General features: G+C 37.4%; 1 protein-coding gene across 3 annotated transcripts in view; it reads left to right on the forward strand.

Moving 5' to 3' along the window:
- Nucleotides 1-19,564, forward strand: part of LOC308194747 (uncharacterized protein) — a 96,377-nt gene extending 76,813 nt beyond the window's left edge. Inside the window, exons 4-13 of one of the 3 annotated variants that reach the window (XM_080591039.1) lie at nucleotides 461-543; nucleotides 1,166-1,244; nucleotides 3,249-3,395; nucleotides 6,434-6,559; nucleotides 7,838-8,086; nucleotides 12,295-12,381; nucleotides 12,714-12,863; nucleotides 14,311-14,440; nucleotides 15,969-16,132; nucleotides 16,891-19,564. In XM_080591039.1, coding sequence (XP_080447165.1) covers nucleotides 8,081-8,086; nucleotides 12,295-12,381; nucleotides 12,714-12,863; nucleotides 14,311-14,433 — 366 coding nt within the window. In that variant the 5' untranslated portion in view covers nucleotides 461-543; nucleotides 1,166-1,244; nucleotides 3,249-3,395; nucleotides 6,434-6,559; nucleotides 7,838-8,080 and the 3' untranslated portion in view covers nucleotides 14,434-14,440; nucleotides 15,969-16,132; nucleotides 16,891-19,564. The other 2 variants (XR_013950822.1, XR_013950823.1) reach the window with 2 other exon arrangements.
- Nucleotides 19,565-19,758: the final 194 nt, after the last annotated feature.

Genomic DNA, 19,758 nt, shown 5'->3' on the forward strand with positions numbered 1-19,758 from the left:
ATGCATCCACAGAGCAGCTGTTGTAAAGAGACATAATTTCACTTGATGGAATTGATAGAAACCCTGCCAACCACCCAAGCTAAAACAAGGTCTGAGATGGTGGTCAGATGTACTTTTCACCAGAGCAAAAAGAAAGAAAGTGTTCTGCCATTTGGCTTATTAATGTACTATTCTTTACTAATTTAAAACTGCTGAATATATTTTTGGTCCCTCTGTGAGGGCTACACCAACAAAATTGATGTTTCATAGCATGCAGGCCCCATGTGCCAAGCACATGACCAGCTTTTACCTCCCTGTATTCATCTAGTCTTTTCCCCCAAATCTAATAATACTTGGCATGACATCAATACTAGCATAGGGTTAATAAAACCAAGGATAGTATTTTTAGGAAAGCACTGAACATGGAATGTTTTCTTTTATGAAAGTCAGGAGATTTTTATGAAGTTTCTTCTGACAGGAGGAAAACAGTGCTGGCTTTGATAGATTGATGAAGCTGATTGTATGAGACGTCCCTTGAAGGCTTCCCTCTTCGGGAAGGAAAAGGTTGGTGGGCTGTGTAGTGAAAGAGTTATGGGCCTTATTAATTATAATACCTTGATGGAGTACCTCTGTTTATCACAGCTGTAGAGCTGGCAACCATCTGATTTGAATGCTTCATACTGGCCAGTTTGCAAGATATGTTTTGTTGTCATTTTCGGTGTTCTCTGTTTCTCTGAAAAATGCAAATATAAAATATTTAACACAAATGTATAAATTTTCTGGCAATTGACCCTGCAAATATATTCTTCCTAAAAATTGCAAAACTGGGAGGCCAAAAAATTTTATGCATTTTGATGCATGTGCAAATAATCTAACAAGTTTGTGTTTAAATAAGAAAATACAGAGATTTAAGTATATATTTGTAACATAGTTTACAGAATAAAATTCTCCTGTTATTTTTAAAGTAGAAGTCATACTAAATCCTCAACATAGATTCCTTAGATTACACTTTATTTATTAAAAACTACAGAAAATACATTCCTTAAATCTAACTGCTTCCTACTCTGACCTTGTCTTAATTCTGATATAAGGAATGGGTGAAGAAGTTGTAATGGTAAACAAGTGTTGAGCCTTGGTATTGTGCATAGTATCAGTTTCTGAGCTCTTGCTCTCATATCTCTCCTAGTGATGATGAAAGCAAAAGACATCTTCTGAGGATTCATGGCAGCTGCTCTGTATCGTCAGCTCCAGCAGTCAGTCATCATGTTCTGTGATACACGCCGTGCCGAGATTGCTAATGCTATAGTTGAACATATGCAATATGGGTTTGTTTCCCTACAGTATGCAGGGGTTGTGCGTGTGTGTGTGTGCTGCACAGTAATGATAATGGTGTAGGGGGCTTTTTACTTTTTTTTTTTTTTTCAGCAATGTTATGTCATGGCTCAATAGTCTGGAGATGGTTATATTGCAGACTGGCCCTCTCAAAAACCTTCCTGTCCTGACAGACATTTCCAGGAGAAAATAAGTAGAGAATATCTGAGGAATGATGAACGTCTTTGCCAAACAACCACATACCATAGTGTGTTTACCTGCGCGTTTAAGTGTGCTTCATGTGTGTGGAAGAGGAAGCTGTATGTTTTGTATGTACATGGGAGGGCTTTCCAGTGCAAACTCTGACCTCAGAGATGTCAGTGCTTGTGACTGGAAACAAGTGTATGGGTGGTCCCATTACGTGTGGGTTTTGGCTCTGTAAAGGGCCATACGGCAGTTTGTCAGTAACTTCACGCTTGAGCTTTTGACTGCAGTTGTAGACTGATCAACCAGCAAATTTCCGATCATTAATTTATTCTTGAATTTAAGTTTTTTTGTGTGTGTGTTGCTTTTTAATCTAGCCTGAAGTCAGAGATTCCCTTTGTTTCTAAGCTGATGAATCTTTGTTAATTTGGAGCACCACGTTAACCACTGTGTTTGGTCTTATTTTAAAATATAAAAAAAAAAACGGAGTCTGTCAAGAGATAAAGGCTCAGTAAAGATATCTAGCAGAAATATAATGATCACACTGAAAAGCATTTTTTGTTGGCAGCAAAAATGTCATCCACTGGGATGTTTCTGAAGATAAGTAGAATATTTTCTGTAATGAAGTGGTCACCAAGAAGCACATGAATGATACTTTCACTAGTCTTTTTCTAGCCTATATATAGTAATATAGTATCAGCTAAATCGTTTTTTTTTAATATATATATATTTCCGCTGGTATATAAGTTTAAACTTCAGCTTACAGCTAAGGTGATTTCAGAAATCTATTTATGTCAATGGTGTTTTCACAACACTGCTGAATGCCTTGTACTTTTTCATCAAAGGCACAATTATTTAATAATTGTAACTACTTAAAACATCTTAAAACTGACTCCAGGCTGACAGGTGTTACACAGCCATAACCTCTCTATTTTTTACTGAAATTACATGCAACGAATAATCTAGAATAGCTTCCAGTTAGCAGGAGAATCCTATGCTGGACTTTGCCCTACACATTTGAAAGGCCTGAGGCAACTCCTGTAGAGATGTTAGTCTAAGAATTTGCGATGTTGAAGCAAATCGGAATTGTGGGGTGATTTTGATTACATGCCAGCTGGGCACTAGTAGAGAATGAAGTCCTTTAATCCAACATTTCCGGTGCTTGTTACATTGAGTGCTTGAATTGGTTGGTTGATCTTGATTGTGACCCTTCTGTAACAAAAGTGCATAATTATAGACTGGAAGAATAAAATTAATGTTAGTTAACATTAACAACAACAAAAAAAGATGCCGAATTCGGCTTGTGCTAATGTTTGATGTTGATAGGCACATGCTAGCATTGTTAAAGAGAGTCAGTAATGTAAGACTGCAACATCACCCATGAAAGACCTCCCAAAGAGTTATTTTCCCAGCTTAATCCTGCTCCTGACAGAAGTAATCTTTGAAAAAGTAATCTCTGAGAGCTAATAGGTAGCTCAGTTAGGGAGCTGGTGTGCTAAGGCAGAGGCTGTGACCCCTGAGCTAGCCCCCATCATGTGGAAGATGTGTGCCAGTTGCCTATGGAAGTTCTGGGAGAATTGAGACATTGTGGTTCATGTGATGCACCTCTTGCTCTCGTATCCACAGGTGAAAAAGGAGATTGGTTTTGTCCTGAGGTAAATATAAATGTATTTAAGCTGCGATCTAAGGAAATTTTAGTTGCATTTTGCTAACTGTAAGTAAGTAATATTCAGGACACTTTTTCTTTTACACAGGGGGGGATGTGTTAAATAGTCAGCCATTTTGACTGAACTGGGCTTGGATTTCGCTGGAGAGGGAGTGCTACGTCGTGGATGAGAACTAGAAATTTCTGGAAGTGACCATAAGATGCAGAGGATATCTGGGATAAACCTCTTTTATCAGTAAGTAAATCTTTAATGTTTGAAATTTCTTGCAACAGGAAAGGCAACTGCTAAGGAGCTGTTCCACAGTTGCTTGTTCCTCTGTTTATATATAATAAATGCAAAATAATAACAATAGTATAGATATTTATTGCTCAGGTGTGTCTCTGTGTTTCATTTTCCAATGCTGCCACCCAGAAATCTAAGTGAGTTTGTATCAGTAGAAATAAGAACAAATCAGTAAATAAGCTTCTGCTGTTTATCCAGTGCTCTTCCTGCTATTTATCCAGTGCTTTTTTCCTGAAGTCAATTGTGAAACAACAGAAATCAGGATGCTCTGTCTCCTGATCTGTGCCCGTTCAGTCCTGGAAAATGACATATTGTTTTATTTTGGCAGGAAGATACATTTCATATTAACTTTAGTTGATAAATAAGTTATTTGTCCTAGATATCTTGAAGTAGTCGGTCTCTGCTTGCAAAACCAACTTGTGAAGTGAGTTACAACTTCACATTTTACAAGGGCAGTGTTATGCTGGCCTTAGAGTGACAAGAAAATCTGAAAGCTGCTAGATATTCTCAAAGGGTTATCTGCTAAGAGATGTGTCAGGTGTGAAGTACACAAGTTATGAGTGTGCTGTCATGGGATAGCAGAGTACCCACTTGTGACAGCTCTGCAAAGTGAAATAGAAATCAGAGAAATCTTCTTTGCATCGAGGAGTTTGAGAAGCACTGAGCAGAAAGTTTTTTTTCTCCCTGTTTTAAAAACAAGTTAACAAAAAAAAAAAGGTTTAAGGTTTTAAGTGTTTTATAATTTAAACCCACACTTCACAATATTTGCTTTGCTCAACACAAATATATCAGGATATTATCTGCATATTAAATCACACATTTAAAGCCTAAGTAGTTTTATACTAGAGAAACTGCAAGTTCTATTTTAGGAATGATTTCATACTCCACTGCCTTGAGAAGCTCTTCACAAGCCATCAGATTCTCCCCCAATCATGTAGGCCATTGACTTGAGAGGGATTAATTATTCTCACTTGGGGAGGTAAATAAAGCGTGTCATAATTGCTGCTGTTGAACCTCAATAAAAAAAAATGCTCGTATATGTGAACTAATGCTGGATTGAAAGCCAGAGGTGGTAATGGATTTCAAAACCCCATGGTGAGTTACAGATCTTTGCTTCTTTACATCCACAGTTGGATTCTGCCAGTATGTGTGCACCTTTGATTAAAACGAACAAGAAGCCTAGCTATAAAGCTATGCAGGCTTAAAATTTTGTAAAAACACTTCGCATTAAAAAAAATCTTTTACTGAGTCCTTTACATGACATTTTTTGCAAGTATTATACAGCTTCACTTAAAAAAAAAATAATCATAACATTGAGTGTTTTTACTGCATTAAGTAACAAAAGCCGAATGAAACCTTGCATCAGTTGTAGCATCCTGCATGCAAGTTCACGATAAAGGATTTCCCAGTTTCTGAGTATTACGTTTTTGCTCTACAAAACCTTCATGCTTTAACATTATTTTATGAACTCATGCTACAACAAAAGCCTTCTGATCTGAATAGCAAGAAAAGCCTACTTTGAGTTAAATCATCATCTGCTGCTTTGAACTAAATGGATTCATCTCTGGCTCTAGAATCTGTGACACAAACCTCTCTGATTTTTGTTAAGGTGAGAACATGGAGTCTTGTAAACCTGGACAGTGAAAAGATTCTGCTTGGATAATATCCCAGCAGAGATGATAGAAATCTGACAAGTTACTGCATTTTAGAGTTAAATGAGGAAGAAAAAGTGGGGATGGGAGAGAAAAAGCAAATTTGCATAGCATAGTGGACACAGTAAACCCTGAGAACATTATTCTGTCTCATTGAGCTGCAATTCCATGTCAAATGTCCAGTTATTTACTAATCTAGCAAGAGAGCATCCAAGCAAGATTTGGACAGATGAGACAAGTCTTTAGGGTTTATTTAGTGCATAGGTAACAGTGACAAAAGAACTTCACAAACTTTAAGTGTGTATGAGCACGGCACAGATACAGAGCAGTAACAGAAACTTTCAGCACAAAGTAGTAAATATAATGGTGTGATATTTGTTTGTTTTTAAATGTACATGACTAAGTTACACTTTCAGTGGAGCCTTGAACACCCTAAGTGACATGAATAATTGTCTTAAAAGGCTGTTACAGCTTTTCTGAAGGCATAACTGGAAAACTCAATCCACATATTTTTATACAAATGGGAAAATTGGTTCTGTTGAATAGTTCTCTTAAATTATATTTGATAACTATCCTCATGTGTTAACTTTTTTGATGTTTGTATAGTTTTCAAGTGCTCAGCAGGTGAAGTCAATGGAATTATTAATGTAAATACAGTTCCTTATGCACATGTTAGCAGGAACCTACCCTAATTTATTTATTTTTAATGAGCTATACAACAGTGTTAGTGAAAAGTGTTGTGTAACTGTCTTTTTATTTTTTCAAGGTTACTAACTACCAAATGAGCATTTAAAAATTGTTTGTTGTCATTGTTTTAATTTTTTCAAAATATATGGAGAGTAATTCCTCTGAATTTTTACTCAGGTATTGGAACCAAAGATGGTAGCAGTTAAGGTAAAGACTTCAAGGGGAAACGGCAGAAGCAGGTCCAGTTCAATCCAGTACAGGCTTCTGCTACCTGGCGAGTGAGGGTATTTGTAGACAATCAATATGAAGCGTCTGAAACATTCCAGATTGTTTTGTCTGACCCAGTTATGGCTGCCTTTGAGATTCCAGCATTAGTAATAGTTGAAATTGTGGATCCTGGTGATGGTATATATCACTTCTTGTTCCCTGAAAATTTGTGATTAAGTGCAGTACTGATCATTTGCAAGCCCTGTAAGTACCTCATCTGTCTTTGTTCTGTTGTTCCATCCTGTCTTAAAGCTTCAGCTAGCTGCACAAGGAATTTGTATTCTTTATTGAAGCACTTCTCTGGCTACCTTCTTACTCTGTATGTAATGTCATGCAGGTGTTCAGCCTGTATCCCCCCTTTTCTCAGCTTGTTTTTCTTCTCAGTATCTACAGCATATATTCCTCAGCTGCAATACAGAGTAGAGGAAGATGTAGGTGGACTGCTAATTCCTCTTAGAAGATCTGGTGATGTCAGTCAAAAATTGATGGTCATTTGTTCTGCACTCCAAGGTATGTTATCTAGCTGGGAAACATCCACCTGTTAGCAGGTATTTCCAGTAACTTCAGTGGTTGGAACAAATGATTTTTGCAGGCAACTTGCATGTTTTAATTTGTCTAGTTCTCTGCTTAAAGAATATTTTAAAGACTGAAATGTAAGTGCGTGTGTGCACACGCATGCATGTATGTGTATTTTTGGAAGAGACGCCATTTTATTGCCTGCAGCTTTTTCTTGTAGAAGAGAAAGTGCCTGTCCCTGCAGTGATTGTTTAGAGGAGGAAAAAAGTCTGTTTAGAGGATACGAACATTATGTATGCTTCATGGGCAAGGATAATGGGAAATCATCCTTAGTTCTGTGACTTACTTAAACTTCTGGTTGGAAAAAAAAGCCTTCTGATGTCTTTTGTTTCTATTTTACCTTTACCTATAAGAGTCAGCCTGAGTGGCTAGCAGGAATCCTCAGTCAGGGATTCTGTCATTTGTTCATTCGTCAGTGACTTACAAGGGCTCAGCAACATTTTCCCTTTCTTTGTTGTATATTGAGGCACAGAAAATCTTACCAAGTTAGCTAAAGCTTTTTGTCCTTATAGCCCTTTTGACCTAGGTTTATATTGTGTCTTAGCCTTACATTACAAGTATTTCAAACAAATGCAGCATAAGTAAGATGGAGTAATTTATTTATTTATTTATTCCTTGTAGGAATTGCACAATGAGGTAAAAGTGAAGTTCAAATTCACATTTGTTATTGCAGGATGAGCTCATCCTAAAGTCACAGAGACTTTCCTATGCATTCTGGTCCATGAAAGGATGGCGCGTAGAAATGAAAAGGAAAAGCTGTTCTTGCATTCTTTCCTTCTTCCTGCACAAAATTGCCTTACATTGTGACTGCTGAACTGCTAGTAGGACTGTACTCTAAATGATTTAGATCAAAGCATATTTTTGAGAGCTTTTTTTTAGTTATTTGACTCATTTCACTAACATGATTGAAGTAAAGCCCTACAGAAAAGATGAGTCAGGATAACTGGAGAGAAAAGGAAATCAGGAGCAGGACAGGTTTCATGAGGGTTCCAGATGATAGTAAGAATTCCCTAAGTCACTTTCCTACTGGAAAAAATGTAACCATAAATGAAAACGAAGAATTGCTTGTGTTTAACTTGTTATTAATGCATATTTGTTAGTCACTTCCAGCATAAAACATTCTTTTCAATTTGTGTAATTTAAAAGGCTGTTTTTCTTCTGCTTCTTTAATGTCATGACTCCCTGTAAGTCATTTAATTTCTCTCCTCATAGGTTCAGCTACTGGTACAGTACCATCTACTGTCTTGTCTTTTTCTGACTGCATCTCACGTCCTGAAGGTCATTCCAGTGTTAATTTTAATAAGAATGAGACTGAGAAAACCTGTCATATTATCATTATTGATGACTCCCTTTATGAGGAAGATGAGACCTTCAATATTTCTCTGAGCATGCCACTAGGAGGCCAAGTTGGCACTGAATTCCCGAGCACTAAAGTAATAATCTTGGCTGATGTAGATGATGGTGAGTACAAAGAAGCACGTTTGTTTTGCTGGGACTTTCCTCTTTAGAACTTTTACTGATAAATATTCTCTTCGTGGTTTTGTTTTTTAAATATCTGAAACTGTGGGTCTAGGATTCACTTATTCCTTACAACAACTGATGGGACAGGCATGAACTATTTTTAAGATACAGTGTAAATATGAATCAGTCATTTTGGCTTTCACTGTTTTGTTGCTGCAGTAGGGGTTGAGGATTAGATTTTATTTTTATTCCAGATACAGAATTAGCTTTGTTACTCTGAAGTAGATTTGCAAGGACTAGATTTACATTACTGCAGCACAGCCTGTGATTACAGTAGTTTCCGCAGGTATGGTATTAGTTTTGTGACAATACTATAGATGAAATAATTTGGAAACCATCAGGTAAAGCTGAAAAGTAGAGTTACTAGAGGCTAATTTGACATGTACATTGATTCTCAATATGTCAAGATTAAAGCTCTTTTAAGTGCAGTATGCTAACATTCAAAGTATATATACAAAACTTGAATTAATTGCTAGTCTCAGCAAAGAAATAAGGCAATAGTAAGCCTAACAGCGCCTCTTTTCAACTGAAAAGAGGCTGAGCACAGTTCTGATATAGGATGTGACTTAACAGTATTTGCACAGTCTTGGTCAAACTAGTCTTAATGAAGTGTACTGTGATGCCTCTAACAACGAGAGGAGAAAACTCTGAGTAGACAAAGAAAGAAATGTAGAGACAATTTTTACTTGCATTAAGCTTTACAGCAAGAAGGAAAGCCATTTAAAGTGTCATCCAAGAAAGCGGTCTGGTATGTTGTCAGATTTTCTGTTGGTGTAATTTCAATATTTACACAGAGTGGTTCACAAGTCATGCATAATTCAGAAAATCCATTCAGTCAGTAAAAATAATGTACGGTAAGGTGAGATAAATACAGATATTCAAATTTTACATTATTTTAATCACTATTCCCCTTCTGAAAGTCAGATACCAGAGCAGAGTTGGGAATGGAAATATTTTTGTCTTGCTAGCTGTTCTGTTAAGATGTCTCATGAGAGTTTCATAAAGCTGGTGAGATCACTGGTATGTGCTCTGTGTGTGTGGCGATGGAGGGGGAAGCAGTTTTCTAGTTTTACTGGTTCAAGGTTGTTGTTTGGTTTTTCATGTATTTGGGTATCCCTCTGAGAAGGGCCCTATATTACTGCTTTTTTAAACAAATGGTTCTGCATAATGTCCTTATACTGGAAAATAAAGCACATGATACAGTGACTTTTTTTCAGTGAAATGCATGAAAAATTTCAGTGTTAAGTCTGTACACAGGCTTGTTTTTCACCTCTCAAATTACAGTCATAAAAAAATTATCCCCATTTTACATCTGAAAGATTCGCATTTCCACCACCTCTACTAGAGTTTGATGTGATTTGTGCATAAGGAGGAAGTCACTGATCAAAATGTATGATCAAGTATGGTTTGGGAAACATATGCCCGGGGATTATTTAAAATGAACAGACTTCATACAGAAAAAGGGTCCTAAGATTTTGTTGTTGCTGTCATAAGCAGAGGCCTGCCACAGACTGCCTCAGGTGAAGATCCGTAGCTCCTCATAGAGTCATATTATGTAAAAAACAGAAATAACTCATTATTAGGTCTCAAGAGTCTCCAGAGGTGCCAGTTTCATAAAACTTGGGGGATGAAAAGGTTTAAAGCTTAAATATGTTTGAAACTAATTTTTACACTCATTCTCATAGCACCGCAGTGACATAAATGAAGTAAAGTATTCAAGAATTAGATGGGAAAAAAACACCAAGTTAACATTCAAGACATAATGGGTATCCATTGATCTAGGGGCTCTCCAAATGAGAACACTGAAGGTTTTGTAGCACACCCTTGATCCTAAACCGGTAAACTGAGTTGTGTATCGTTTGCCTGTAACATGGGAGCATGGGAGCATGCTGTCTGTGTCTGGCTGAACAAAGGGTCCAGTTGTTCAGTAAGAGGCTTTAAAGAGAGACGTGCAAAAAGCTTGTGATTTTTACAAGCAAGCGGAAATGCATATTAGCTCTTTGCCTGTGTGTTTAAGTGACATCACGGTAAGAACAGGTTTCAGGTCCACAGGTAAAAAGAAATTAAAAAAAAATAATGGGGGGAGAGATTTGCAGGTGAAACAAGACAGAGCCTTTTATTTTTAATGAAGAAAAACTGATTTTAAATGAATAGTTAATGGCATTTCATGACTGAACTCTCTATTGTTCACTAAAATTTATCATTCAGGTCAGATGCCATTCTGCTTTCTTAGTTAAATCTTTGGTAATTAACATAATGATTTCTTTACTAACTGTCCTAAAAGAGAAAGAGAAGTAGTAAATACGTAAATGATCTGCTTTTCGTTTTTAATTTGCAAGCTTCAAAAAGAAGTTTGGGCCGCTTCCTTTTATTTTATTTATTTATTTATTTATTTGAGTTAGGTTTTGAAACCCAAAATAAGTTACATATTTTAAAAATATTTCCTAGGTAAAATGTGAAGGGTACTGAAATCATATTTGGGCTCACATAATACAAACGGATTAAATTTCAGACATGAAGTGCCAAGTCGCATCATCCTTGAGGGCTGAATGTGTGCTTTTAATAGCCCATGGATGATGGCTTTTTTCCTATTTCTTGAAGAGTAGATGTATCTAAATTGGACACTAAGAACTCTGAAGACACAGAAAATGCTATTGAACATTTGACTAGTCACAGTTGTCTAAGGGAAAGTTCTCTTGAGTTGTACTATATTTACATGGAAAACGTTCATTTGAGTGATTAAAAAAAAAGAATTAGATGCTTTTTTAATCTTATTTTTGCGTGCATATGTTGGAAATAAAAGTATTTGCTTAGTATTTTTCACTAACAATACAATAAGATTGAGAAACTCCCTTTTGGATCATTGTAGCGAGCATTTAAGTTCTTATTTAAAAATATATGTATGTATTTTATATATGTATGTATGCATGTATTTGTATATTTATATACGTGTGTATATATAGTATGTAGGAAGCAGTACCTCGAGGCAAATATAAAATTCTCAGTCAGCTAAGCAGTGCTGTCCCTGTTCAGAGGAGAACTTGGTATGAATGGTATAGATGGTATGAATTGGTATAGATGGTATAGAACGTCTGCAAAAGCATTTATCTAGGTCAGGTCAGGTCCAAAATGTAAAACATGATTTCTACAACAAGGGACTTGTATCATTGAGTTGCTTTATTTTCTACAGAAAAGCCTGTCTGTTTTTCTCTGCTGTACTTGGCAGAGTGAGTTACGAGAAGCTGCCTGGCACTGCTGTAAGACTGGCTCTAAGCTCAGTAATCAGCCGAGCTCCAGAAAGCACCAGATAGCCAAAAATTAAAACTCCTTATGGACTTCAGTGTTTTTCTCTAAGCTTCCATCACCCCAGCTGTAGGAGACAACAGTTGCACCTCCTAAAGCTTTTCGGAGTTGGATTTCCCCAAGAGATACCATAGAAATGAAGAGTATTAGGTGACTGCCAGGTTGTGTAATTGTAGCAATTCTGCTAGAGAAGATGCTGGCTGTTGTGCTAAAATAATGTTGCAGTGACACTGGAGAGATTATTTACATTGTGTTAGTATAGATGAACAATAATACGCAACACAGGAAAAATGTGTCAGGTTCTATTAACACTTCTGGCAAAGATAAAGGCTGCTATTGCTTAGGTGGCAGAAGTAAAGACCATGTATTGAATTTTGGAGACTTTGTCTGTAAAGCCGCAGATAGTTATAGTAAAAGCAACAGGTATGACTTGACTCCAGTGTGCACTTCTTCATTCTTCTTGATTAGTATTCAGAAGGGCTGCTAAACTGGTGCTCCTTGAGACAGACTTGTGATGTTTGATCTCTTATGCTAAACAACAGTCTGCCTAAACCCAGTTTAATACTGACCTTTTCCATGACCTGTATTGAATAACTTTTTGCATTTCCTATGAATAACTGAAGTCAGTTTGTCACACTGCAGGAAAAAAACCAGCTTGTAACCCTTTAATCTGCCCCATCTGTGTCAAATGTATGCTTTGACAATAATTTAAAATCATAAATGTCTAAACTCTGAAAACTGAAATCCTGCCTTTATCTTGTGGAGAGGGAGGAATGTGTATATATGTGTATATATTTCCTTTAATAGTAAGCAATAAAAAAAATCTACATTGTTCTACATAACAGAAATATAATGGAAGAACTGCCTCACATCTTATATCTGTGCTGGACTACATGGACAAAGTTTTTGAAATTGCTGTTTTACTTCAAATGGTAAGCTAAACAGCCAGCTGTGCAAGATCTTTGTCAGTTGCAGATAAGGTGAAAAACATATATAACACTTCATTTATTTAATTCGGTGAGTGTTTTGTTTGTTTTTAAAGGATATAAAAAGCTTACATTATGTGGTAAGCAGGTGCATAATAATGTTTCTGTAGGTGGGCAGTCGATATCATTGGGATTTGCAGTGGAAATTGGTAACATTTATTTTTCTTGTAGCCATTAATGGATTAAAAGTCAGACTGCAGAGCAGTACGTGTAAATGTGCACAAGAACAGGCAAAAAGAGGCTCCTTTAAAAATATATTCATTTCTGTCTGTATTTAGAACCTGCTTAGTACTTCGGTAACACTGAGTATCGAGCGGATGGAAGTGCTGGTTATGTGCTTATTTGTGTCTGGAGGACTGGAACAGATCTGTCCGAAGCAGCTTCTGTCACGGTGCGCTCCAGAAAAACAGAACCAATATCGGCAGAGGGTGAGTTTCTCGTAAAAATGTTGCTCGTTTTTTTTTTTTTTAAGAGTATGTGAGCAAAAAAATGGGGTATCTGGTATTCAGTCTTACTTATCTCCAGTGTACCTATGGGGTGGAAAAGTTAAGTAAAGGATATTGGATGTGGATTTATCAGGTGGAAAACACCAGGTGTGTGGGACAAGGGCAGTTCAGCTAAGTTCACTGACTTGCTGATGGAGACTGCAGGATGGCTGTGGGTAATTTACTTGCACCTTAACTGACGGCAGGAACTAGGAGAAACAGACGTGAGAGTATTTTCTTTAGAGCACTTTGTTACCCTGCAATAAAACTGAATTTAAATCCCCCAGTTGCCCTGCAGTGATTCTATCAGTACAGTAGCCGAGGAACCTTTGTTTATCTATGAGAACTGATGTATGTGAGATCCTAGGGTCTCTCAGTTACTGCGGAGAGAACTTCTGGGAAGGCACCACCAGTGTGACCTTCCAAGAATTTTCCAACATTGCTCCAAAATACCCAAGATCTGGTGACTGTCTGTAAAACCTTTTCATTCCTTAGTCCCAATGAAAAGACATTTTCCTTATCAGCCTTTGGGAATATTTTGGCTGCCTGCAGTTTTGCAGTGCTGCTTAAATATGTTGATCAACTTGCTTTCTGCTAAATTAAATTTAAGGAGCAGTTATAGCTGCTGGATGTCAAGGAAATCAGTTGCATTGATGAGAGTTTCTCTGTTCAGCCCTGAAAATTGATGACACACTGGCAAGAGACAGATAAGTCTTCAGAGATACTCATGTTAATCAAGCTGAAGGCAAAATTTTCTTTTTGAGTATGTATGTGATAGATGATCAGATTTGCTGCCAAAATAGCAAAGAATTGTAGTAACTAGTACTGCAGCATGTATCATGGAAGTTAATTAACGAGCGGGTATATGGAAATGGAATTTAACTACAGTTACTGAAGAACAGATAAGTGGTTAACAAAATAGACATGGTAAATGATTCACTTGCTATTCAGGTGAAGAAATTAGATTGGTCCTACGGGATTTTCTTTGTTGTGTGTAAGGTAGTGAAGTAATGTTGCATTAAAAATCATTTTTCATAATCTTATAACTAGGCTTTTACAAAAAATATCCCCTTCACTAAATCTTTTCCTGATTTCATGTATTTATAGAGTTTTGTGGACACAAAAAAATCTTAATATGGTTGTATGTGAAATAACTATGCACATGGTATTTGATTAAGAAAAGAACAAAACCTGTGCAAGAATTGTTGTTCTTCACAATGCACAGAGCTGCATTATGGTAGGTGGCTTCTATGCAGATAAGCATTCCTTGCCTCTCATCAGTTAATTTCTTTTCCACTCTCATTTCTTTGCTTTTGCATGCTGATTTTATACCATGCCAATTACTAATAGTAATTTGGCAAATTACAGTTTGCCCTTTTTTTTCTTTCAGGAATATCAATGTTCTGCTCTGTCATCAGTGGTGATGTCTGCTGACCACCCTGGCCTCGCATTTACAGTTACGAAGCGAGCTGACCCTCCAGCAGCCTGTGCAGGAATGGAGTTTTCTCTCTGATTTTGCTGTGAGTTTGCACTCTGACTTCAATCTAGAGAAGCAAAGGGAATTGCCTTTTTTTTTTTTTTTTTTTTTAACATATTTTCCAGACAGTCATCAGCAGTATAAGATCAGTAAGCATCAACTCATTTGGATGCAGTCAGACGCTTTCATTGCATAACGAACAGTCATAAGTCCCTGGTGTCCCTGGATCTCGAGTCTGGAGGCCTGAATCCTAGTGAGCACCTTCCATTGAGCAGGCCAGTGCTAGAGCTGTGGGCAGTCTTGAAGAATTTGCCTTAACGTTGTCACCCTCGGTGTTGTCAGGAGACCGTGATCCTGCAGCTCCTGCTGCAATTGTGTCTGATACGGACATCGGGTTCCAACAGGTACAGCCTTTTGCTTAGGACTTACAATTTTTTTCTTGAGGCCTAATGGGCAAAACTGGCCAAAAGCAAATGAAGGTTGGGTGGCAGGTGTTCTGTAACCGCTGAAACAGGTGGTCTGGTATAGGCCATCCAGTAGCAGTTGTCAGGAGAAAATGAAATGTTTTCAGATGGAGACTTTTACAGTGCTTTCAGATTGCTGTAGATGTCATCATCTCTGGTGAGATAAAAGTGAACTAAATGATTCTTTTTTCTTGTAATTAAAATCTTCTTTTTCCATTTATTTACCTCATAGTCCAACCTATTCCTAAGTACTTTGCTGCTTTTTTTTTTTTCTTTCAGCAAGGTGGGGGAATGGGCAGGGAGTAGTGTTGGTTTAGTTCTAAGCAAGATTGTTTTCAAAATTAACCTGTTTTGAGACTGATTTTTTTAAACTGGGAATCATTGTAATAGAATTGAATCAGTAGAGTTATTTCTCAAAGAAGTGGTAAAACACTTCATTAAGTGTGAGTCTGGTTTTCTGACAATTTTCCTGTTTATATTAAAGAAAAAATGCAGTGCACCAAGTAGCCCTAACTTACTGTTGTAGACTATTATAGAGACTTTCAATGGACATACAAGACTTGTTAAAAATCTCTTAGAATAACATTGCATCCCTAAGCCAGTATATGAAAAGGACCTACGTTTTTCCCCCGAAGTACTGGATATTTCAAAGCCCATGTGTCAGAGCTATTTAACCTTTTTGAATGTTAGAGCTGCTCTTTATCTTTCTGCTTCATTATCCAGTTTTTGAATGCCTTGACAATTGTAGAGACAACTGTACTGCATACAAATTAAATGAATGTCTCAATCTGGTTCGCTCAAAACAATTGTAAGTGAACTGAAATGTTATTATTTCAATTTAAAGATACTGCTTCAGTAATCGTCTTCGCTGCTACCTTGTAACACAGGAAATTAATGCTACACAGGAAAAGGATTGGGGGATGAAGGAAATAGCCATGGCAGTGGGGGCACTTGCATGTTTGAATTAACTGCACGCTTCCCTGTGTACAATCACTGTGTACTGCTGAAAGTCTCAATCAGCACATCACTACTACAGCAACGATGAATAATGATCGTCATAATGCTAAAGCTAAGGTGATTTTGTTATTCAGTTCCTTTTCCCCACAGGTCAGTGACCCAGTGGCCGCAGAGTTCAGTCTAAATACTCAAATGTTTCTTCTGTCTAAGAAGGAGCTTTGGATATCTGATGGGTCAATGGGATTTGGAGAAGGAGCTGATGAAGCTTTTACAGAAGGTAATGAGTCACTTGCACATTCAGCATGTTATGAAAGGTAAGAAGAGAAGAGCATTTAACAAGAGATGAATACATATTTTACTAGTTCTGTACCTCTTTTAGCAACGTTTTTGTGTCTATGTATTTCCATGGCAGAAAAGTAAAATACAAAAACACTGAAATATGATTTAATTTAGTGTAACGGCAACAGACTTTGGTTCTGTTTATGGGCTTTAAGAGGAAAAGCTTTCCAAAGGGAGGTGCAGAATTCAGGTGCCTATAAATGAAACCACAGTTCTAAAAACTGTTGCTCAGCTATTATGTAATCGCACATTCCCTTCACTCTGGTGGTTTTGCTTTAAAGCTGCCTACTCTAGAACTTGTTGTCCTCTTTTGAGAGGGATGAGTAATTTCAGTCCTTTCCTTCAGTTGTTCTAGTCAGATGTGTTGTACACCTGAGACTCCTCAGGACTCGATCCTGCAGCTATTCCCAATGCAGACTAGATGCACAATACCTGCATCTGGTTTCAGCCAAGCTGCTCACTCTGTCTTGAGGTTTTTTTTTTTGAGTTCTGGCCCAGGGTACAGTGCTCTCACATACAGCACTCACCAACTGAAGCTGTTAACAGCTTCTAAGGAAACTCCTGGTAAAGGCAGTATTAGATCAGAAATAACTTTGTCTTCAATTGGTCCCTTATTTGAGCTATTGGTCTGAAACCCAATGAGAACCCAGTAAGTTTGTTAATAACTTTATTTTGCTTGATACATTGCTATCAGTGTGTAGCTTCTTATATGTGAATATGGGTTGCCCTCTAGTGAAGAGAAGGGAAAAGCTTACTCAGAAAGGAGCTGCACTGTAAGAACCCCATCAGTATGAATTGTAAAAGAAGAGACTGAAGCCTATGATAAATTAATAGTAGCAGTCATGGAGTGCATTGTCTTCAAGTGCAAAGGGAAATACTCTTAAACCTAGGTAATTTCTGTCCTGAGAACCACAGTCACAATGGCTTGGCAGTAACTTGCTTTAATAATTTTAAATTGACTAGCAAAATGTGAAATGCATTGATCTGTTTTGCTAGGATCTGAAATCTGTGTCTGAGTGACAGTGGATCCTGTTCAGAACCTCGGTGACTCCTTCAGCTGCGCCATCGAGGTGTTCCTGGGCACTGGTGCCGATGGGTGCTTGCCCAAGTACAGCCCAGACAGTCGGGATCACAGGTGTCTGGCTGACTCACCCTCACTCGTGTACAGATTCAAGATCCTGGTATGTAAATAGACATGGTGGCGGGCATTTTTAGATCCTTGACTTCCAAGTGAACCTGTAAATAAAAAATTTGCCTCCTTTAGGATAAAGCTTAACCTGAGACACAAGCAAGAGCCTTTGGAAACCTGAAGTTTCATGCTACATTAAGCAACCGACCACACAGATTTTTTTTCCTCTAGTAAAAGACTAGTGTGTGTTAGGTAGTTGCGATAGCCTCTTAATGTTAACACTAGGAATAAATAGAGCCTATTAAAGCATGTTTTACCTGGTCTACTTCAGAAGGATCTGTTGAAAAAAGATTAATCTTATCACCAAATGTGTATTTCTGTCATTGGCTTTAATAGACATAATTGCAGTGAACTTGGACCTCTAGCTGCATTAATCTCATGTCTGGCATCTTCTGGTTCACAGTAAATGTGCATGGGGGGCTTCTTGGTTTTGTTTGTTTTTCTGAAGGTGGCAGCAGGCCGAGAATGGTACATTCACACTACAGTCTGATTAAAGGAAAACACACACAGGCAGAACCGCAAAAGAAGTCTCGACTACCACCATGTGTTGTCCTCTGCTAGTGGAAGTTAGCACCACAGCCTCTAGATGAAGCAGAAGAGCCAACCCAGACGCCCCAGTCTTGATGCAGGACATTGGAGCTCATAAGTGTGCCTAACATCCATCAAGGAAGCCTGGTTCTTAAAGAGATGCTGCTTTTAGTTACAAGTATATTATCCTAGTTTTCATATAACTGTGTTTTGCTTTTTTATTGGTAATTATTTGTGGGGAGGAAGGTGGTGGTGGTAGCAGTAGAATGGACGCTAAGTAGCAGAGCATTCTTCGCAGTGATTGATACCAGTGGGTTTGTCTCACTAATGAGAACTTCGGACCTATGGACAGCAGTGGAAGACTCAACACAGGTAAGGCTGCAAGTGCAGCTCTGTTGTTATTACCCTATGAGGAGAACGTTTATGTAGGAGCAACAAGAATTAGAACTCTATTATAAAGCCACACTAGATAAATAATATATTAATTTTCAGGTACTAGCATTAAATGTTTTCAAACATGCTTAAACAGATTCTAGCATTTCAAACCAGTATTACAGCTTTCCTATATTGGACAGTAATTGCTTATCTTCCTTTGCTTGAGTATTTGTTTTGCCAGATAGATAGCATTGGGGGAATGCACTTGTATCATCTAGAGCAAATATCTTGCTTTAACGTCTACCTGAAAGAAAGAAAGAAAATTGACTTCATACAACTTGTAGGCATGCCATTTAGGATGTTAAAGTTTAGTTCACTTCATTCTGCAAACTGGCGCTTGCAAAGTACTAGCACAAAGGAAGTGCTGCTCAGCTATTTAATACATCCTTCCTCTCAAGAATTTTATTTAGGCTAGTTGTAAACAAACTATCGTGGCTTATTTGATTGGTCTGGGGTTTTTGTTTTCTGCTGTTGGGTTGTTGTGGGTTTACTCTTTTTTGCAAAGATGGATGCTTTGCAATGGGATGATTTTATAGATGTTTTCAGCAGTAAAGCTTTTTTGTTTAGAGTACACTAAGCATAAGTTAAGTTGCATTTTGAGTAACATTTTCTAGGGCTGTCATGACATTACAGAGTTCAGATTTTTTTTTAGTGGATTGGCTTAAGGTTACTCAATGCGAATTGAGAATTTCTCCTTTTTTTCTCTAGTGAATTTCAAAATTATGTTAAACTAGGTGATTGCATTGGGAAATGCACGATTTAATCTTGGTCATAATGTGCCAGAGACTCAGGTCAGCATAGGAAACACTCCTGAATGGTACCATTTGTTTGACTAGAGCAGTCGAACAGTGTGGATTGCGGTTTAACGACAACACAGAATCCTGCACACTTGCAGTCAGCATCAGTTCTTTTTACAGGAATCAAGACCATAGCTGCATTTTTCCACAGCTGTTTTAGAGACGTGTGGGTTGTTAACATACTGTTAAGTTTTATGTTCTGACTTGCTGCTGTTTTCCAATAAAAATAATGCTACCATTTTTAGGCCATTCTAATTAAGTACAAACTTCAGTGTCACTTCCCTTTCTGCTGCCACTGTAAGTAGAAAAATGTTATGATTTTGTTCCTATATACATGTTCATCATTAGTTTGTGAGGTAAATACCTGGCCTGACCACTAAGGTCAAAGAACAATGTATATTTGTGTAGTACAATTAAGTTTAATTAAGTTAAAATCCAAGCCACGGAATTTCCAGAAAGGGGGAACTTGATGGGTCGTGGCTTTTAGCAAAAAAAAACCTCACCTAAATAAGTCTGTTTTTCATAACATAACAGCACTGTTTGCAACACCCTTAGAGGTTAAAACAAAAACAAAGACACAATTTTGGAGTGACTAAATAAATAGGTATTGAAGTAGAAACATTAATAAAAAAAAAAGTCAAGTGAAACCTTA

The sequence above is a fragment of the Anser brachyrhynchus genome (assembly GCF_964034855.1).
Source record: "Anser brachyrhynchus genome assembly, chromosome: 4".
NCBI lineage: Eukaryota > Metazoa > Chordata > Aves > Anseriformes > Anatidae > Anser > Anser brachyrhynchus.